This window comes from Microtus ochrogaster, chromosome 24, assembly GCF_000317375.1.
Source record: "Microtus ochrogaster isolate Prairie Vole_2 chromosome 24, MicOch1.0, whole genome shotgun sequence".
Classification (NCBI taxonomy): domain Eukaryota; kingdom Metazoa; phylum Chordata; class Mammalia; order Rodentia; family Cricetidae; genus Microtus; species Microtus ochrogaster.
This window is the reverse complement of record NC_022024.1, coordinates 32,399,966-32,422,360: the sequence shown is the minus strand read 5'-3', so window position 1 is coordinate 32,422,360 and position 22,395 is coordinate 32,399,966. Positions and strand designations below refer to the sequence as shown.

General features: G+C 42.2%; 1 protein-coding gene across 11 annotated transcripts in view; it reads right to left on the bottom strand.

Annotated features, from left to right (window-relative positions):
- Nucleotides 1-22,395, bottom strand: part of Ano4 (anoctamin 4) — a 251,949-nt gene that overhangs the window by 27,271 nt on the left and 202,283 nt on the right. For all 11 annotated transcript variants that reach the window (XM_026784526.1, XM_026784525.1, XM_026784523.1 and 8 more), the window contains 4 exons: nt 13,626-13,708; nt 11,094-11,234; nt 8,527-8,691; nt 1,034-1,070 (listed from right to left, as the gene is read on the bottom strand). In XM_026784526.1, coding sequence (XP_026640327.1) covers nt 1,034-1,070; nt 8,527-8,691; nt 11,094-11,234; nt 13,626-13,708 — 426 coding nt within the window. The remainder of the gene's footprint in view (nt 1-1,033; nt 1,071-8,526; nt 8,692-11,093; nt 11,235-13,625; nt 13,709-22,395) is intronic.

Sequence of the window (22,395 nt, the reverse complement as noted above, 5' to 3'; positions counted from 1 at the left end):
GATGATTCTACAAAAACTATTTTGGAATGTCTTCCCTTTGGACAAGCTATACACAGGAATATATCAAAGCGAGCTACCCGTGAAAACATGTGATTTTCTTATTGGCTGTAGAACAGCCAACATCTCACAAATAAAATTGAAGCAATTTTTATAGCCTGAAAACTGTAGTAATGTACAGCTTATAGCTGGCTATCAGATTGTTCTAGTATGTTCTAAGGCCAGAGAAGTGTCCTTAGAGACAATTTGTCTACAAAAATGTCTTTCCACAGAAGTCCATCACCGTTGTTCTGACTACATTCTTGGTCTAAACGGTTATTAGTCTCCGAAATGACCAATTTTGAAAACCTGACATCTTTGACTTTTTTTTAACGTTGTCCTAGCATGTGTCAAACTCTTGAGCTAATATTGCTCTTCTGCTCCAGCCTCCTGAGCTGCTGGAGTCCGTGAGTCCGCCACTGTGCCTTGTGGAACCCACCTGTAATTCTAAAATGGAGGTAACTGGTAGCGAACGTTTTTGAAATGATCCTGGATCCTTCCTACATAGGTGCTTTTGCGATGCTATTTTCTGTGTGTACATCAGGGGAAATATCTACTTGCCTATGGCACATCAGGGATAAAGCAGGTTTGAAAAGTATAGATTGAAAAGACCTTATTACTAGACACATTTAAATTGTTCTGCTGAAGGGAAAGAATGAGTATGTGCTGCATGCAATTCTCAGTAAACGGGGTATTTTTTTTAAACACAGTATTTTTATTAATTCAGAATTTAATATATACACTTAATGTATTTTAATCATATTCATCCCCACTAAGCCTCCCAGGTCTACCCTCTACCCTGTCCCAATTTCATGTTCTCTTTTGTTAAAAATAACCCACAGAATCCAACTTGTGTTGCCCGTAAACAAGTTGGTACCCCCAACTGGATAGCGGTTGGCCAACCAGGAGCCACAATGGGGCTGTTCATTTCCAGAGCCTGGGAAAGGAAGCTGTAGTCTCGATCCCAGAGTGCCTTCCACAGCGGGCTTGTACTCACCTAGATTGGTCAGGAGAAGCGCGACTTTTTCATAGAGCTGTAAGAGAAATTCCACACCTTTAACAAGTGAGAACAAGTGAGCGCTAGGTGTTGTGAAGCCCTATAAGTATAAAGAAGATCGGCAATCAAGTCAGGAGCGAAACCTTTTCTTTCTTTACGGTTTGAACAGTGGAAGCATTGTGAGCAAGTGCACACTTTTGGGGATAACTGGAAATGTGTAAGGTCTTTCTTCCTGACTGTAAGAATCATGCTTCTTGTTTTGGGGTGGATAATTCTGTGGCAATGAGACTAGCCGCCACTGATTACCAGTTTCCTAAGCGAGGCTGGACATTCATCACATTCCTGAGTGTAGACAGCTGAAGGCAAAAGGCCTGCTTTCGTTTCTAAGGCAGGGTCTGTCATCTTACCGCTGTGGAATGCTGTGGATTCTGCATTACGACACTCTTAAAGGCCGGAGCGAATAAGCATTGCGGGAGACTCCCAGTGTGTGTTTTTCTGATTCTCTCTAAGTGCAAGGGACACACCCTTGACTCACCCAGTTATCTGACTGACAGAGGGCCGTCAGAGGGAATGGAGGGTGTGTGTGTACATGTGTGTATACATACAGGTAGGTGTTGAAGGTAGTTAAAGAAAATATAGCTATCAGAGATTTTCCAGAGGAGATGTAAATTGAGAGAATGAAAACTGCCTTCTCTGAAAAGAAAGATGATAAATGAAAATGATAATTACATTAATGGGCTGAATAATATGAAAATAAGATCACACAGATCAAACCCTGTCTAGAAAAAACAAAAAACAAACAAACAAACAAACAAAGTACTTATCAATTCTGCAGGCTGAACGCCAGCATTCTCTTTGGGAAGGTGTCGGGTCTGACCATGTGGCTTCACCTCTCCTTCAGGATCACACTAACTGACATTCAAGTCCTTCCTAATTTCTGATTTCTCTTCCCCAAGATTCTTGCTTACTGTGGAGCCTTCGACTGTATGATTCTAAACATTCAGCAATGGCTACTTGCTCTATTAAGGCAAATGATTTTCCTATACAACAAGGCACTGGGCCGAGCTCCTGGGGTCCAGCTGAAGTGAGGGGAGAGGGATAATAGGAGCAAGGCAGTGGTGGTTGTCACGATCATGATGGAGAAACCCACAGAGTCAGCTGACCTAAGTTAGTGGGAGCTCATGGACTCTGGACTGACAGCTGGGGAGTGTGCACGGGCTGAACCAGACCCTCTGCGTGTGGGAGACAGTTGTGTGGCTTGGTCTTTTTCTTAGGCCCCTGGCAGTGGGGTTAGCGTTTATCGCTGGTGCATGAACTGGCCTTTTGGAGCCCATTCCCTATGGTGGGATCCCTTGCTCTTAGCCTTGATACAGGAGACAGGGGCTCCGTCCTGCCTCAACTTGATGTGCCAGACTTTGTTGATTCCCCATGGGAGGCCTTACTCTCTCTGAAGAGTGGACAGGAGCAGGGAGAGAGGGGGAGGAGAAACTGTGGTTGGCATGTAAAATGAAAAAAATATTAGAAAAAACCAAAGATGTAATTACTAAAGCCGTAAGATGAACTTTTGCACACAGAAACCCCAGCTCATGGAGTCCACTGTTAAAAAGAGATTGGTATAATTACAGCAAGAAATTATGTGGTATAGAGTAGTCATATTTCCTTCGACCTCTCTGTAAACAAGAGATTAGAATAGAGGCTCCAGTAAAACTTCCGTTCATGCTACAAAACATGCTGTCATTAAAACTGCTTAATTACATAATTGTCAAAGAGTATTACATTTGTCTGGCAAAATACCTTCCTGAAAAGTATAATTTTGATTCTCCGTTTATTCTTTATTGTTTTCAAATAATAAATCTTTGTTAATTTGCGACATTTATCTCAAAGGTCTCTTGAGCTGGGGATATACCAGTCACTTAGCGGTGGACAATGAAAAAAAAAACTGGCATTTAAAAATAACATAGACATGAAGACATGACTTGTATTAGCTTTTTGGAAGGCAGCTGTGCTCACCACTGTACCACCAATGTCCACTATGTTGGTTATACATAACTACTACTATGTTCACTTTTTGAAAAATACAGTGTAGGGAGATGAGAGAAGAATCCATAGCATTAGTGGAGGAGGGGAGGTTGGGGGAAAGAGAGAGAGAAAAGAGAGAGGGAAGAAGAGAGGGAGGGAGGAAATGAGGGACATAACAGACAGGCAGGAGACCTTGGCTATGTATGATAGATATGTATCATGTATGTATAGAGCGAGCTCATTGTAAGTCAGGGGCCCTTAGGTGAGGGTTTGTGTAAAACAGCTGATTCCTTATCAGGCCACTGAGCTATTAAAAAAGATTGAATGGTTTATTCTGATAAGGTCAGCAGAAAAAAAAATGGTTTCCAAACTTAATGAAACAAATTATTCCCCCCTCTTTAATTCAATCCTTCATTGTTATATAGAGGAATTTCTTAGCTTTTTATTACTTGTAATCTAAAGCCCATTTTATTTAATATGGTCACAGCGACTCCTGCTTCCTTTTAGGTTCAATTTGTATGAAATATCTAAAACCACCTCTTCACTTCCACCCTACGGGGAAAGCAAATTTCTTTAAAAAACATATAGCTGGAGTCTCATTATAGTATCTATTCGGTCACTCTGTCTTTTAATGGGAGATCTTAATTCATTAACATGTAAGATAATTATCTCAGGTCAGGTCTTGCTTTAGCCACTTTATGACTTGTTTTACAATGTTATCAGATACTGTAAACTATGGTTGATAATATTTGCAATTGACACAACATAGTCATGTTTTAAGGTATAATTTTCAAATGTGATCGCTATGAACACTTCTAATTTGATCATATCAGCCTGATCGATACTTGTGAATTTGTTCTAACATAAGTAATATTTTCTAATTTATTATATATTATGTTATATAATTTATTATATATTATGCCAACATTATGCTTCCCACTTTTTAATAGCATGGCGAAATATCTTATTCAAATCCATATGGCTGAATAAAAAGAGTTATTATAGCCTCCATCTTCCTCTCTTGTTGGTCTACTTAGTGTGCAAGCATGATTTTGACATGCCAGTGGGTCATTAGTGGAGCAAAACACAGTTGGAACAGGAAAAAGAGAATGACGCCGGCCCCCTTCGCCCCTCTTTGGAGCTAACTGTCAAGACACTGAATAAAACACAAACCAATAAACGCGTCTTAATCAGTCATCCAGGGGCAGCAGAGTGCTTGGGCTCAGATAACTTGGTAAGTACAGATTCTATTTTTTAAGCACATACACAAAAGTAAATAACATCACAGGATCTTAGAAACAAGCATCACGTATAAATGTGCTTCTTCCGTGAAGATCAGATGAACTCAGCAAAAAGTCAGAAACAGGATGTGTTATTCAAAATAACTGCACAAAGTTTCAAATAAATATAAAAAACAATTTCTTCCTCAAGGTTTTTATAGTCAGTTAATAAAAAGGGTTAATAATTAACATCTAAATCTTGTAGGCTTTTTTTTTCTTATTTTGAAAGGCCATTCTGATCAAAAATTTAAGTAGCCCAAACCAATTAAGAGAGCTGTAAAAAAAAATTACTGTATTCCTGGATAACAAAAATATCTTAAATTGAGTATTTTCAAAAGTCAATAGAGAATTTAGTTTTTCAACGCTCTCGGCTCAGTCATTAGCTGGCCATCCATTACGCTGCGATTGTTTCCCAAAGACTTAAATTATTATGTTTTTATATTCTGATGAAAACTCTTCCAAACTACATTACACACTTGGCTACTCTCATAATGGAACTCACGAAGCTTCAGGGCAAACGGCAGGAGTGTAAAATGATGCGGGGATGGGAAACAGAGCCGAGGGGGGTGGGGCAATTGGCCACTGAACAAGAGAGCCTTGGATGTGGCTTCTTGCTGAGTTCTTGTGCCCTGTTTCTCTTTTCTTTCTTCCCCTTGCTACAGTGTGTCACTACCGGTCTCACCAGTAGTTTTTACTCAGTAATCTTTTTTTTTTTTTTTTTTTTTTTTTTTTTCGAGACAGGGTTTCTCTGTGGCTTTGGAGCCTGTCCTGGAACTAGCTCTGTAGACCAGGCTGGTCTCGAACTCACAGAGATCCACCTGCCTCTGCCTCCCGTTACTCAGTAATCTTATGTTATCTTAGTTTTAGACTATCTGGAAAATAAGAATACCAAGAGTGTTCCCAGTGCACCTAAAATGAAAATATATCCGGAAGTGATTCCTCTGACCAACACACTTTAAGTGTGTGGGTTTCATTAGGATGAAACTTTGTTAGAAAATGTATCAATAGATTCATGGCTCCTATCTCACCACGCAGCAGGTGTTTTATAATGTCAGCAGCTGGATATTTTGCCCACTCCTTATACCCTCTTTTCCATTTCGGGTTACTTCATCTTTTCTTGGCTGTCTTTTGAAGCAGAGATGACTAGACCCTGCTTTCTAGTTGCAGGAAGTATTATTTCTCTGACAAGGATCCCTGCTCCATACATGGGGACAAACACAATGTGCGTGAAGATCCAATGCACACAGTCCTACACAAATCAGATTGTGATTATTTATTAGAATTAGTGCTGGGGAAAGACCCCAGGGCCTTGTGGAAGTTCAATGTCCACTCCACTAACGTGTTACATCCCTAGCTTGACATCATATTATTATTATTTTGAGACAGGGTACTGTGTAGCTGACCTCAAACTCACTCAAACATAGCGGAGCCTGGTCTTAAACTCCCAATCCTGCCCCTGGCTCTCAAGTGTTGGGATTACAGATGTTGTTACCACACCCAATGTGTGACATCCCAGAAACTGTGTCAGCAAGCACTCTGCTGGCTAAGTTACACCTCCAACTAAATTAAAATTTTCATAACCACTGTAAGGAAAAGGCATTGGTTAAGAATACAGTAGCAAGCATTCGTTCACTGTACCCCAGGAAGACCCAGACACTGTCAAAGCTCTACTGTGTGGTTACAATGAATCGCCCCCTTCACAACATGTTTCCTGCAATTAGCACAGGGACCGAGCTAGAGAACACAGAGCACCGAGGATGGCCAAGTATCTATTCTCCGTCTCCATAGGATGAAATGGCCACGAAATCATTGCACCAAACTATCAGCACTATTTTTCAACCACTTCTGATTCTGAAACATCAGTTTCTATACTAGGCACTCCCTGCGATCTAAAAATCACTGGCAAGGAGTAATCCGCACTTTGTCAGCTCAGCAATTACTACTTGATTACACTTGGTAATCATAGCTGAGGTTGTTTATTATTGGGTAGTCGCATTCTCTTGGGGATTCCACAGTGGTTATTGGTTGTGGAACTCAGATATTTTTCAGAGCTCTCCCTTACTAGGTGTAATTTTTTTTTTCACTTTTAAAAATAGGTTTTTAACTGAAACAGAATTGTATCACTTTCTCCCCTCCTATTCCTCTATCCAGGCTCTCCCCAATACCCTTTTTGGAATTCCTCCCATGAACCCCCATTCTCAAGTGATAGGCCCTTTTCCTGTATTATTGTTACACACACACACACACACACACACACACACACACACGCACACATACATGTGTGTATGTATGGACAAATACATATAGAGCCAACCTGCTGACTCTGTCTTTGTTCATGGCAACCTAAAATGTATATCTGTGTGGTAGCGGGATGGTGTTACATGGCCTTTAGAATGTCCTGGTCCACTTGTGAATATGTTAGCATTTCAGCATGAGTCATAATAGCAATGCAGTTAGAATGAGCATAAATGGAACAATGATGAGTTGGACATCTAATTCATGCCCGATGCTGTGCTCAATACATATATTATCTCAATTATTTCCTACTCTAAACCCCGAGGGTCAGTGTTCTTATGCACATTTGACCTCAAAGCCTATCCTTGTCAGTTGTTATTTTTTTTTGTTGTTGTACGAATGACAATAATTTACTGAATTCCTGCTATGTGCCATGTGCTTCCTCAGACACTAGTGCCTAATAACAGTAAAAATAAGCCAAAGAGAGAAAGGGCTCTGCTCTTGTGGACCTACACCGGAGGAGAAGATATTACATGAAACCAGGAGGATAATAGAGGGTGATACATTGTATAGAGAAAAATAAAGCAAGCATGGAGGTAGGGAGCCATCGGATGGATGTCAAGGGCAAGTTACAACCTGAAACATAGTGACTGGAAGCCTTTATTTAAAGAAGTAATATTTAAACAAAGACCAGAGCAAGGTGAGAACATAAGCTATGCAGACCCTCACGAAGGGAGGGACAGAATATTCTGGTAAGAGCTATCAGGAAGGAGGGAGGCAAGAACACTTGAATTTTTCCTCTGAGTGAAAGGAAAGCCACTGAACTTATAAACCTTTGGAGGAGTCACATGACTGACCTGCATGCAACGGTCCATGTGGTTTCTGCATTGAACCAAGACTGAGGTGAGCCGGTATAGGGCTAGGAGACCAGTTAGAAAGCCACCGAGACAACCCGGAGCAGAGATGCTGGGGACTTGGCCCAGGGATGTGTGAAAGGTAGCCCAATTCTACCTTTGAACTTTGACCCTCCAGCCTTGCCTTGTTCGTGTGTGAGATTCCAGATGTGTCACACCACATCTGGTGTAGGTACATTTTGGTGGGGAGAGAAACGGATGCATGAAGGATACGCTAGCTCTAGTTTAGTCTGAACATATGTAAGCGAGAGGCTTTGGGACCAGCTGATCCTCAAGGGAAAATGGGGAGCTGTATTTGAAAGAAGAATGGAGAAAGCGGGGCTTTCCAAGTTGGTTCGGCACTAAAGGCACGTCCAAGTCTAATTACCTTAGACACATCCTCGGTACCCACATGGAAGAAGGAAACAGTCAACGCGGTCCACAAGCATTCCGTATTCTGCATGTGCCTTCATAGGCATTCACACACACAATGCATACACGCATGCACGCACACAAATATAACAAAAGAAATTTTAAGATGGGAGTGTTGGAGACTGCCTGGGAGGCCATTTCCCATGCAAGTCTAGTGTTCAGAGGAGAGGTCTGGCCTGAAATACACGATTGCAGGAAGTCTGAGAGCAGCATGAGCAGTGTGTACGCATGCATCCTCCCGACATTTTCCTCAGGGGGTAATCTCGAAGGACATGTCAGATCCTGGAGGCTCTATGATGCTCTGAATGAAGGACAGAGGCCAACAGATTCCAGCCTCTGAGCCGGACTGGCTAAACACACTCTTAGGTTTCACCAAAGGGAAAGTCGGTGCTGTCCGACAGAATCAACAAGGGACCTGAGGTTCCGGGAGGTGGGTGCCTGGTGCACATGGTCCTGGAGCCTGGGTTTGAATCGAGTCTTTTAAAGACCCAGATCTACGTGTCTAGCCACCAGTGCCTCATCACAGACCTTCTGCCTTGAGGTCAGTCTTTTCAGTAACAGACGAAAACCATCACAGCAGCACACCAGCCCCCCACCCCCACCCTTTTGGCTCTTCGCCTCGCCGCTCACTTACCACGTTTAGCAGCATAATGATGCAAAAGTTGATGCACACTGCAGTCCCTGTGGTTGCAACCTGAGAGTTATTCCTGATTAGTGCCCACTTAAAGGCGGCGAAAGTGCTGACAGTCACCACCCGGTAAATGACGATCCCGAACACGGCCGCGATCACCACACAGATCTAGAAGGAAGATGGAGGAAAGCCAGTGAGACCGCCATGTCAGGTTTCAGGAAGCAGATTTGTGTTCTGATGAAGAGAGAAAACCAAGTGATGGTGATTCTGCTTCCAGAGTGCCCCCGAGAGAATGTACGCTTTTCCCACGCAAGTTTGGTGTTCGCAGGAGAATACTTTCTCTGGATTTTCCAACAGAGTAGAACAACCACACAGCTTGAACGCTGAAGATCTGCTCAAGGCTTTGAAAGCATAATAATCGAGTGTTCAGACTAACACATAATTATTATAGAAATTTATTATGCTTCTGATTGCAATAGTTTGTTTCCTGTTCTTATTATCATAAGATGTAAGCAAAGTCTCAACCCACAAGGCACATTCTTTCTACTCTCTGGGGATCCTGGATATTTGCTTCTTTCTAAAAAAAAAAACAAAACCTTATCTTCTTTCTTTCTTGTTTGTGTGTGTGTGTGTGTGTGTGTGTGTACGTGTGTAGGACCATGAACGTCATGGTGCAGCATGGAGGTCAGAGGACAACTTAGGGGCTAGTTTTCTCCTTCCACCAAGTGGGTTCCAGGTATCAGAGTCAGGAAGTCGAGCTTGATGGCAGGCACCTTTATCTGCCGAGCCATCATGACAACCCACGGATATTGCTCATGGCTTCAAGTGAGTTAAGCATTTTCAATCTTCAAGACTATTTCCTTTGTCTACAACACCCGTCCACCCATCTCCTGCCCAATGTGCACGCACTCCTATACACAGGGAACTCCCCCCAACCCCACCCCTTTTCACGCCTGAGCACCGGAGTGTTGTTGTTGCTAGAACATGGCACATGCGCTAAATGGGTGCATCCTCTTTTGGGGTACCCCGATGATTTCTAACGATTTGTCAAATCATGGTTAATTTCTCCCACTAGAAAGCAAGACCCAGAAGGCATGGACAGTATCTGTATACTCCCTTTATGTGTCCCTGAGTAAACTAAGGATGTGACAGACACATAGTATCTTACTATTGGATACAAGCATAGACTGATCTGTATACTCTGCTTACTAATGATGTGACAGACACATAGTATCTTACTATTGGATACAAACATAGACAGAAGCATCTTTTGCTGGAGATTCATGATACTTTGGAATAGTTTGCAGTATGTTTATAATAGTTTATATTATAGATATAATAACTATCTCCTATTTTTTTTTTTTTTTTCGAGACAGGGTTTCTCTGTGGTTTTGGAGCCTGTCCTGGAACTAGCTCTTGTAGACCAGGCAGGTCTCGAACTCACACAGATCCACCTGACTCTGCCTCCCAAGTGCTGGGATTAAAGGCGTGCGCCACCACCGCCCGGCACTATCTCCTATTTTTATAAGACAACAGAATCTGAGACTCCACACAGTTTTGGAACTTTCATTCAGTGATTCCTAATAGAGGTTTAATTACCTAAAGCTGAGTTTTAAATCCAATCCCTGAAGTAAACATCCATTGATTTGCAGATTCCTTTCCTTTTTTTTTTTGTAAAAACTTTATTTTCTGCTCACTTCTGGTGCAAAATACACACACACACACACAAACTGTGGTATAAACTTTGGCTAGGACTGGCAAGGATAATAGGAACATAGTAAGGGTTAAACAAATATTTGAGTCCTGGTGCTGACGATAGGGAGACAGATGAAGTCTGCACTGAAGGCCATACACGGCAGGGCTACGAAGGCAGGACAAGCCACTGGATTTAGAGCCAGAGGACAGGGCAGAGTTCTAGCTGTGCCATTAGGCACTAGTGTGACTTCTGCACAGCCTCAGCTTCCTGGGCTTTAGGGTCCGTGTCTATAGAACAGGAAAACCTAATCTACGTATCTAGATCTTATATGAGAAATAAGTCAGGAAGTACAAATATGTGTGTGTGTGTGTGTGTGTGTGTGTGTGTGTGTGTGTGTGTGTGTATGTGTGTGTGTGGAAGGTAAAGTGTGACGGCATTACTTAGAAGTGGTACCCAAAGAAGGATGTGGGTTTGGGTCTTTCTATGTGATTGGCTTCTTTCAACTCCGTTTCTTCACTGTCTTGGTTTGGGGAAGCGTTCCCAAATATGCTCTCCCAGTTTTAGCTCATTTCAATAGAGCACAGTGGGACACGGCAAGAGGGAGAACTAGGACATTAGCGTGGGCGTCTGAACACTCACTTATGGGATGACCCTAGGCAAACCCTTAATTTTTTGGAATCTTAGCTGCTTCATCTGTCACATGGCAATAACAATGTCATCCACGACGCCAAATGCATCAATCAGGATTTAACAGCATCCTGTGTAAAAGCGTTTTATATAATCGTGCAAATACCTGGCATGATTACTGTTGCTATGTCAGAAGTTTGTACCATCTAAAAACTAAAGAGATTTTTTTTTTTAAAAAGTTTCAAACCATGAAGAATATTCCTGATGCAGAAACGATGAGTCTGCTGCATTTATCAGTAAATGCTTGGTAAGGTTCCGGCTTTCCAGAAATGGGGTTCATCCGCTCTTTCTTGGAATACTTGGCTTCAAACTGGGGGCGTATTTCTTCCTGAAAGACAAGCAGACACATCTGTATGTGTTGAAGAGGTACTCACAATAAGAAACATTCTTTTCATCCCACCATAAAATGGAATCTCTAGCTATCACACCAATGAGCCAGTCAATGCAGTAGGCTTGGAGACACAGCCTTAAACATTTGGAAGTTGATTCCCTTGGAGAACAACCCTTAATACGGCAATCAATATTCATTATCATAAAAACCAATGTAACTTAGAGTAACAGTTACATTTTTCTGTTACCTTGCTAAATTCTCCCTGACGAGGGAGTGATGTTTAAAACTGACCACCTGACAACCTGTTCTATACCTAGCGTTTTGGATCAGCCAGAGATGGTCACTTTTATCATCAGGCAATAGCGTGAACAGAAGAACGAAGGCGTCTTTTAAATAGGCAAATGTTCAACATCTATTTTGTGACTTATATTGACAGTATCGTTCTTAGCCTTCTTGGTAAACCCTGAAACAGTTTTATTTTTGTGTGCCCAGGTTTAGGTGACTAAAATCCACATCGAATCTACATTTAATAAGCTCATGCACCTTTAACCAACAGGCGCTAAATGTATTCTTAATTGCTTAAACACCTTCCAGGTGTGGATGTATCAAGGCTCCTTCAATCCCAAGCCAAGCTGAGGTTTTTGTTTCATTTAGCGGAGCCTTATTCCAGTGTGACCAGTTTCCAAGTAGAAAGCAGTTGTGGGATTAGTAAAGACAATCGGCAAGAGAACGTACTAGAACGTTGCTGGTTAATTAAGTACACGCTATTCTCGAGTGAACTGGGCAACGACGGAAAATGAGCTAACAGAGATGGGCTGGAGATGAAGTCCACGCAGACAGAGCACGCTCAGATGAAAACAAAAGGCAAAGCAGACGGAAGCTAATTACTGCACGCGGAGGGCAGACCTAGGTGGAGAACAGCTGTGCTCTTCAGGAGACATGTTCACAGATACGCTCATTCTGCCTTTTCTTTATTTCAGGCAGTGAGGTTTGAGGATACAGAGGATACAGAGATAGAGCTGCTTCTGTTTGCTCTGCAAGCTCTTAGCTTCTCAGGATACAGATGGATGAGCCGCTGCCCATGGACCCCATGTCCACCTGAGTATTGCCTCCAAGCCCAGGAGACCATTTTCTGAAGAATGTTGATGACACATGAGCGTGGCTGTCTTTCAGAATAGTAAGAATTACTGACAAACCCCAGTGTCATATATCAAAGTTCCTTGTTGGATATCTTAAATAGACAGAACAAAACAAAAACGAACTAAGCATAAGCAAAAAAAAAAAAAAAAGAGCCTAGGATATTTATGTAAATAAGAAAGCCTGTCAAAATTATCTCCTTTGTTAAGCCGGGCAGGGCCAACATTTTCACAATTTGTGCTTCTAAAACCCTCTGTTAATGTAAAGAAACACATACATGTTCCTCTAGGAAAGAAAACGGCCATTGTAGCTATAATGACACTGTAATTTTTACATTATATGACTCACAGGCACACAGACACAGCAAGGCTCTGGTGATTTGGGATTCTGAGAGCTAAGAGAACACAAGGGTTAGGAAAAATGGGTGAGGCCCAGATAAAGCAGGGTCCAGCGGAAGGGTGTGGGAAGTGAGTCTGGTATGAACAAATGGGTCAAGAAAAGGGGACCAGAATTGGGCATAAATGAGGAAAGAACACAATATACTGACCTAGAAGGGGGACTGGGGACCAAGGTAGTTGGGAAGATTAAGTTACCGGAGGCTGAGCTTGCCCTTGTCGGCAGCTTGGTCTACAGTTGACCCTGAATTTGTCCATACCAAGGGGGCTACCTGGGCTACCTCGGCTACCTGGAGCGCTTCTTCTCAGCACTTAGCCCATGATGTAATTCTGAACTTGTGCATGTCTGGGGGCTGCTGTGGGTCCTGGGTTCACAGACACATTTATTTCCTCAAACCGTTCTCTAATGAGGCAGTGCTAATAAAAACCGCCTTCTACTCAAGTCAGGAAAATGGATGTTAAGTCAGGATGGTCCTCCTGAATCCCATGTGTCTCTGCCTATTGGAGAAGTGTCTCTTGCCTCATGGATTCTCATTCCATATCATGTCAGAGTGGAGCCCAAGCACAGAGCTTGGATGGTGGTATTGCCAAATGATGCCAGACTCTCCCACCTCCTGCCTCATGGGAAAATCCCATGATGTAACCCAGGCTGGCCTTGACTTGAGGTCTTCCTGCCTCAACCTCCCAGATGCTAGGGTCCTAGACATATCACCTGTACCCTCTTTATGCAACTTGAAGCACCCTTCAAAGACAGTTATTGAAGTTGCTTCCCTCATTCAGCAGAGGGTGACAGCTCAAAGATTTCATTTCATGGGGGCTTGTGCTGTTGCGATATCCTGAGGTGAGTGTTACTCACCTCCTCCTCTTCCCAGTCTATCAAATCCCAGTCATAAGCAATCACCGCTCGGCGTCTTTTCCAAAATTCCAGGAAAACGGTAGCTGGAACGAACGGAGAACAAAGGCAGTTTCAAATATAAAGCAGCACTGTTTAAATGAATAACGAAGGCAATGCAGACAATGGCGGTGGCTTGGAGCTTGCTGTTGTTTTGTTTTTGAAATCAGAATTTTTAATTCGATACTATTTAATGGGGAGATAGCTTGAGAATTATTAAACTTGAGTCAAATATAATGAAAATTAGAGATTTTGGATGGAACGAAATTGAGATGGCTTGCAGGTCGAGGCAGAGCAGATTTAACATAGACAGAGTCCTTGGAATAAATAATACAAGAAACTTTCCTGCCAATATCTTGCGTACTAATATGGTATTTATTTTTTTAAATACAAAAGGCATCTAGGAATAGAGAAACAACCTGAAACCTCAGCATACATTGGATGGGCAGTAATTTCTTGTTCCCAAATTCTCTTCAGAGAAAAGTTTACAAAATATTTTCACCATATTTAGATATATGCAAATATATTTGTACTTAATATAAATATTCTAGCTAGACACAGTGGTACATGCCATTGATCCCAGCACACAGGAGGCAGAGGTAGGCACATCTCTCTGAGTTCAAGGCCAGCCTGGTCTACACAGTGAGGTCCAGGACAGCCAGAGATACACAGAGAAACCCTGTTTCAAAATCATTAAAAAAATCCTTTTGCTCTAAGGATATTGAAGTGTGACTGAAGAACATGTCGTTATGACTCTTAGATGTTTTTCCATCAATATCATCCAAATAATAGCAAAGTTTGAAACTAACTGTGCTTCTCTTTTTGTCTGGCAAAATGTATGACTTCCCCTCACACCGACTGAATGAGCTTCACAGGAAAGATCACTAGCTCTTCTCTGAGATACATTCCCGGTGCACAGGAAAGAATTGTTGCTGGGAACATGTTTACCTAACTGCTCTCCATACGTAGGGTGGTCACCAGACCAGAATGGTCACTTACGCAGGAGAGAAATTACCTCCATTTATGCTACAGAAAGATGTTAAATCTTTGTTTTGGAATGGTGTGGTCATGTCTTAATGGATGTAGACGCTTTACTAAGGGGAAAAGGAGTAAGTTTCATGCCTCTGTTGAGACTCTACTCTGAAGGCATGAAGACACAACCCTTAGAATCTTAAAAGATTCTAAGTATGTATGTAAATTAGTATACAAATATAGTAACCTCTTGTCTGTGGGGGTATACATCCCAGCACCTCCTCAAATGCCTGAAACCGTGCTGATTGTTAGAAAATAACGGCAAAGACATTGCCAAGAAATTTGAAAGATAAAGAGACTTAAAGACCTGATGGCGTAACTCCCCTGCTAACTTGTTAAAAGCTTGAGTTTCACAGCAAAAACAAGAACAAAGGCTTAGATAAAACGGGCAATGGGCATGAAAAGGAATGAGTAGTTTTTTTTATTTCTGAATGATGGGGACAATTTCAAAGTGTCAGCTTGGCTGTTCCCAAGCCAACCTGATGGCTCAAAGCATCTTCAGAAAACCTAGGTGAGATGGTTCCCTGGCTGGATCTGGATCTGGTGCTGGGGTTGTTTTCTAGGAAATGATCATGATGATGATAATGAAAATAATAAATAAAATTATTACTAACAATAATTTGATTATTTATTTTCAATTATTATTGGTTATAATGTATTATTAATTTAATTTAGTTATTGACATTAAAATTATTATTATTACAAATAAAAAAGATTCTAGGAACTGTAGAATGAATTGCTTCACATATACAACCACTTTCCCCAGCAATACTAATTTTTTTTTTTAAAAAAAATGAAATTAGTAACACTAACAGACTTAATCTTTATCAGTCCTTTATAACTCTCTGAGAATGTTTATTTGGATAAGAGGTGGGGGACTAGAGCTGAGGATTGGAACACACTGGGGTCCGTACACCAGGTGAGATGCCAGGCAGCTCTCAATGGCTGCGTTGCCGAAAAAGCCTCACAATTGTCTTCATGTAAACCTTATCTGCATCAAAATGACAGCATTAAATATTAAAGATTCCAAGCAGCGTGGTTTTGTAGTTTACTAAGCTTCACGGCCCCACAGAGGCTAGTGTGATCACGAGAAGGGAAGCGGAGAGCTTACGAGATCCTGCGATGTGTCAAAATGCGTTTATTTCAGGGTCCATGAAGTCAGGGGTGGAGACATATTTTAATGGAGACATATATATTAATAATATCAAAGCCAACCATTGATGCCTGGACCTTTGAGATAAGTATATGAGTTTATGTGCTGGGCAGGGGATTTGAAACTCACGGGGGTGGGGGGGAAGCCTGAGAAGCCAATTTGTTAAAGTCTGATCTACTGTAAATACTCTAAAAATGTCCTGATGGGAATCCAGTGTCTGGGGCTGTTGTGTGCAATCGGAGCGAACACTGCTGATTAATCCAGCTGAAAGAAACAGTTCTTAAGAAACAGCCCCCTCCTTCCATTCCCTTCACAATCAGTGACTCTATTAATTCAAAGCACCAAATGATGGATTAAATAGAGTGATTTGCATGCTTAAATGAGACAGGATAACGCATTTAGTTTCACAAGCATCCTGACCTGGGGATTCTTGAGAGTCATTTTAAAACAGTCTCTGTCCCAAACGGATTTTCACATCCTGTATTATACATTGATGTTGGGAAAATCCGAAAGAGAGTACTGTCTCTCCGAGTCACGTTAGCTCTGGGAATTCTGACTCCATATCTGAGCTGGTTGCTGAGGGAATCCCACAGGTATTGAAGTTTGTTTTTTCCTCCCAGGGACTACAGTTTCATGGGGCCTATTAAGGATGTGCTTCCCTTCTGTAAAATGGGACCAAACTGCAGGGGTCTGAGGACCTTCCCTTTTATGCTCGAGGGATTAACTACTAAAATATAATAAAGTAATGATTGCACACATGGCTAAAAGACAGTGAAGAACTCTGATGAGAGAGAGAGAGGGGGGGAGGGAGAGGGAGAGAGGAATAAAGTGCTCACTCAGGGTTGCTGCATCAGCTCACTGCTTAGAGTCAGCAGGACCCTGTTTAGGAAAGAGAACGGAAACAATGGTCTTAATGTGTCAGGGAGGCAGGGTATTAGTTCAGAAGGGCCACATTAGGAGGACTTGAGCACAAACAGCGTCTTCCAGATAGGATAGGGCCAAAACACTCATGAACTCACGAGTGGTTGTCTGTACAAGATCTGCACAAGGACGAGCAGGTCAGCTTTCTAGCATGGTGGTGAAGGGTCTTAACAGCCCCACTTCTCACTGAGGAGCTATTGGTGGTTGGTGGCTCCTGGGAAAGGGAGTCAGTTTTGTTTAAGGATGTGGCCTCTGGCAGACTAACAATGGTATCAAGTGGATGATGCCACACCCACGAGCATGTTTGCGGGCAGCACAAATCGGACTTCATGGACAAGAGAGTTCTCAAAAAGAGAAATCAAAATGGCTGAGAAAGATCAGCAAAGGCTTCATCATTCTCAACAAGCTGGAAAGCGACAGTGAGAAGACGTTGAGATTTCATCCTACTCCAGTCAGAATGGCTAAGATCAACCAAATAACCAGCCATAAAGGCTGGCAGGGATGTGGGGATGGGCACTCATTCACTGTTGGTGGCAATGCAGATTGGTTTAGCAACTCTGCAAGTCAGTGTGGTGAATTCTTAAAAGAGCTAAAACTAAACCCACCATACGATGAGCCAGCTATACCTTGTGTAGGCATATGTCCAAAGGACTCCACACCTGCCACAGAGATACTTGCTCAGCTGTGTTCATAGCTGCTCTAATTCATGAGATTAGAAGATCACCTAAATGCCACTGAACTGATGAAATGGTAATGAAAATGCGATACATATACATAATGCAATACTCTGTTCTTTGGCAGTAGAGAAAAATTAAATAATTAAAAATCCCAGTAAATGGATGGAATTAGAACACATTACATATATGTGAGGTAACCCAGACTTGGAAAGACAAACACTACGTGGTTTCCCCAATCTGTGGTCCCGAGCATCAAATCTTCAAGCGTAAATATAGATCTCACCCCTAATCAAAGAGGCTCCACTTTGCAGCAATGGGACACCATTACCAACGGTCTACAACTTGTCAAAAGGCAACAAACAACTGATTGCAGGGTGCACAGCCTCAAATGGTAAAATCGCAAATATGATCGCCACCCTGAAGGCTCAGGGAGTGTGGTGACAGAAGGGGCAGGATGATCACAAGAGTCAATGCGCCAGGGAGTCAGCTGTGAGACCGTGTCTCCTAGAAATGACAGGGAAGCTACACACATGAAACCTCAAAAATATGTCAGTCTAACCAGGATCTGAGCAGCGACAATACCAATATACATAACACGGGAGGGGAAAGTCTCATGTGGCCCCATCCCTTGACCAAGAGCTACAGGCAATTAACAACTTTCTGAAAGAAGAAAAAGAGCCGTCCCCAGGGGTGAGTTATTAATAATCTGTTATCCAATAGCAAGCGATCAGCCCTAAAAAGATACATATGTAACACTGATGAGTTATCAGGTTGTATTTATATATTGGTATGCATATATAAGCAATAATTATAATATATAAAAAGAATAAATATAAGATAGTAAAGAGGAGTTCACGAACTGAGTGGGGAGTAAAGGGATATATGGAAGGAGTTGGAAAGAGAAGGGGTAGTGATATAATATATAATGATATAATATTTTGATTAAGAGGAGGGTTGAAAAAGAAGCCATGAGATTGGGAGGAAGGTTGCGGCAGTGAGTGGATCCAGAAGGAGTTACAGGGAGGAGTGGGGATCAAAATGATCCAAGTACAGCGTAAACACGTATGGAATTATCCAAGAATTAATAAAATGCACATGTGAAACAGAATTCGTTGCAAACATGAAAACACTTCTATCAGAATACATAAAGAGCTCACATGAGAGAAAGAAGACAAACGTCCCAATAACAAATGAGCAATCAATTGACAACGCACAAACTCTTCACTGGGAAACTATGTAGGTTGCAAAGTAGTTCAAGGACAGATGCTCAACATCCTACTCACCAGGAACACACAAACCAGAGCCACAGTATGCTGGCTATGTCCAGCCTCGAAAATGACTGCTATTATAAAGACCGTTAATTCTCAGCGCCTGCACGCGCGCATGTGGCACAGCTGGTAACTTTCACGGAATGTTGACATGGTGACAACTATGTATGTCGCTTGTCATAGGATCCTGTCATACCACCTGCAATTATGTGTCCAAGAAAACATGAATGCAAAGACTTTCAGGAAAACATGAAAAAGTGAGAAAGCCAGCAATTCATTCAAACCTGAGCTGGCGTCAGTGCCTATTAACTGGGCAGCACACACACAGACTCGAGTCTAACCAGGCAGTGGGAGAGATACAATCCCGAGCTATGAAGGAACAAACTACTGATCTATGCCGGAGCAGAAATTAATCTCAGTAGCTTTAAGCGTAGTGAAAGAAGCCAGACACCAAACACTACGTGTCGATTCTCCTTGAATGTGATACGGTATGGGCAAAGGCGCACTGGGAAGCAGGGGTGAGGGTGTCAATGGGCTGACCGCAAAGCCAGCAGAAAACTCCAGGATTAGAAAGTTTCATGCCATCATTATGCTGATGATTACTACGCTATAAATCATTGACATAATCTGTCAAATTGCCCACGGAAAATTGCTGGATTTTGTTAGATGGAAAGATCCCATGGTTCCAGCACCCGCAGCAAACCACCATTGATAATGTCCCCCAATTTCTTCCTGTCCACATTAGTATTTAGACTCATACTTTATTTGTATATTTTGCTGTACTATAACCTGTACTATAATTAACAACTTATTCTATACTGGGAGTCTCTGGAGAGTAGAGACATCACTGTTTTTATTATCTACCTCTGTGGTTTCCTTTCTCTTGGAAGGAAGCTCATTAAGACACAGGATGTTTACAAGGAAGGTCAAACAACAGGACGGATGTTCCAAGGGAAGGCGAAACATTTCTTTCCACACTAGTGGTTCTGCGACCCTTGAATACAGTTCCTCGTATTGTGGTGACCCCAGCCATAAAATTATTTTCATTGCTACTTCACAGCATAACAGTTTGCTACTGTTATGATCATAATGTAAACATCTGTGTCTTAGGTGGCTCCTGTGAAAGGGTCTTTTGATCTCAAAGGGGTCACAGCCCATAGGTTGAGAAGCACTCTATAGGGAAGTTGAGGAAGTACACAAAAAATAGGTTTAGGAAGTCCCTGAAACTGACCAGATTCACTAGGCCTTTCAGATCCCAAACATGTAACCAACAAGAGACACTACAGATGAGCCAAGTTGCCTGGGAGACTCTGAGACAATCCAAGCTGTTAAGAAAATGCTCAGACTAGCCAAGATACCCAGAAGAAACAGAACAGTTGAGCTGTCTGGGACAAACTCAGACCAACTGAACTGCTACGGAGGATGTTCTTCAACCTGTTCAGCCACCTTCAGGTTTTGTGAGATGTCGCCCATACATGGGTGGAATCTGGTGATGCAGCTTTGAGTGACATGCCTTAGCCATGTTTATGTAAATAACCCCAATAAAACTCATAGATTCACCAAGCTGGATTTTGGTGGTATAAAACTTTGGTCTGTCGTCAGTTCCCTTCGTGGGGTGAGTAGACATTAGTTCATATCTCCCCAGAGATCATATCAGCCAACAGCACCCAGTGTCCTGTGACAAGGAGTGAAATGTCTGCTATTAATCAAGATCTTAACTGGTGGGCCCTATGGAGGAGGCTTGAAAATGGCTCTAGAATAGGACAGACAATATCTGGCTTAAACTTCAGACCCCATTTCTTATTAGTTATGCATAGTCCTGAGTAAGCCATGTAGCTTCTCTGGGCCTCTAAGTCCTTTTATTATAGAATGGAAACAGTGATCCACTCTGATGGTTTATGAGAAAGGGGGAAATTGTCCTGTGTGCACATATCCACACACAGTGGGGTTCTTGTAATTATACGCCTCTTCTTTTTGTCTATACGATACTAATTTACCTAATTAATTGTTAATGTGTTTTTAATTAATTACGGGACAATACTGTTTTTGTCGGACATGTAAATAAGATCACAGAAGATGAAATTAGACAGTCTCCAGAAACAAAAGGCCAGTTCCAATAACATGAATTAAAGAGGAGGGAGATCTCCTTTGCCAGTCTCTTACAAAATTGTATGAAGTCTTTCATTCTGGACAAAGGATCCACCATCTTCTTGTTTTGACTGGAGGGCTTGTGGCGCCCCAATGGGCACCTCATTGTTTGTTTGCTGGGAGTAAGTTTTAAGACAACATTGAAAGTAAAAAAAAATAAATAAATAAAAATAAATAAATAAATAAATAAGGGGCAAAAAAAAAAAAAAAAAGAAGAGGACTTAGTAATGAAGACCAGAGGGAGAAATAATCTACTTCCCAACAGGTCTCTGCCAGCATCTATTTCCCTAACAATTCTTCTTTTGTCTCTAGGGAGAGAAGCTAATTTAGTCCACGATTATCCTGCCCCTCGACTCCTTGTAACAAAAGGAGCACAGAGGAAAGAACCACGTTATAGCTTTAGTCCAGAGTCCCGGGTTCACAGGGTAACCTGAAGATCGTCATGAAGCCCTACTGCCATACACATGGGCACATCAGTAAAACTAACATGCGAGCCTGGGGCGGGGACCGTGCTACCCACTGGCTCCAGATGGAGTTTTACTGTTCAGCTGGTGAACACCAAAGCAAATGCGGTGACCAGCACATCCACCCGAAGGTCCCACAGATCTCTCTGCCCTCATCAGCGTGTGCCTTAGCAATGATTTGGAAAACAGAGTGCGGGTGTTTTCTTCAGGGCTGTAACGTGTTAATCCTGAGATATGATCCTGACAGGATTAGCTCCATTTGGAAGCGATGTGCCTCTACAAAACGTCACCATCCCACAGAGGCAAAAGGGGGAGGCTCAGGATGAACATTACGGTTTGTTATCTGCAGGCTGGGGGCTCCTAAGCCAAAGCAGCTGCTTACAAATGGCACCCGTGCCTAGCCAGAAGCTGAGGAGCTACGGCTGCCCATGTGCTAGCATCTGCTTCAGCTTCCTCGGCTGTAACATGTGCACAGTGATAGTGGCTTCCTTGAAGGTTGTGGTGGGGATTAAATGATATGTACAATGACTATGACAGTGTGTAGCAATAACCATATACTACTAGTATAACTTATTATTTTGGCTGTCCTAGATCATTGCAAAAAGACATGCATTTATGCAAAGGAATACCTCAGATGGTAGATCCTTGCTCAAACCAGCACACTTCTGGGAATAACATAGGACTTAAGCAATAAGTTGTCAATCAAAATGAAGCAATTTAGAGCATGAATTACCCAAGGTTTTCTTTGCCTAGAGTCACCCTAAAATGTTCCTCTGTGCCCAAAATGTCTTACTGAAAATCTATCAGACTCATATTGCATATATTCCAAAGCTCAGAGCTGTCAAGTCCCCAGTCCCACTTGTAACCTTAGAATCTTCTTAACTCCATGTTCCATCACCAAGCAGTCAAGCCAGGCAACGGGACCATCAATAAAACCGATTTGTCCTTCACAGGACAGGACAACAGTAGCATTATTAGGGAAGAGGGGACAAATTCTACCTTCCAGACAAAGGGCATTGTACCAAAATCTCACTTCGGTATAACCTCACGGGTTCAGTTGTAGGAGGATAA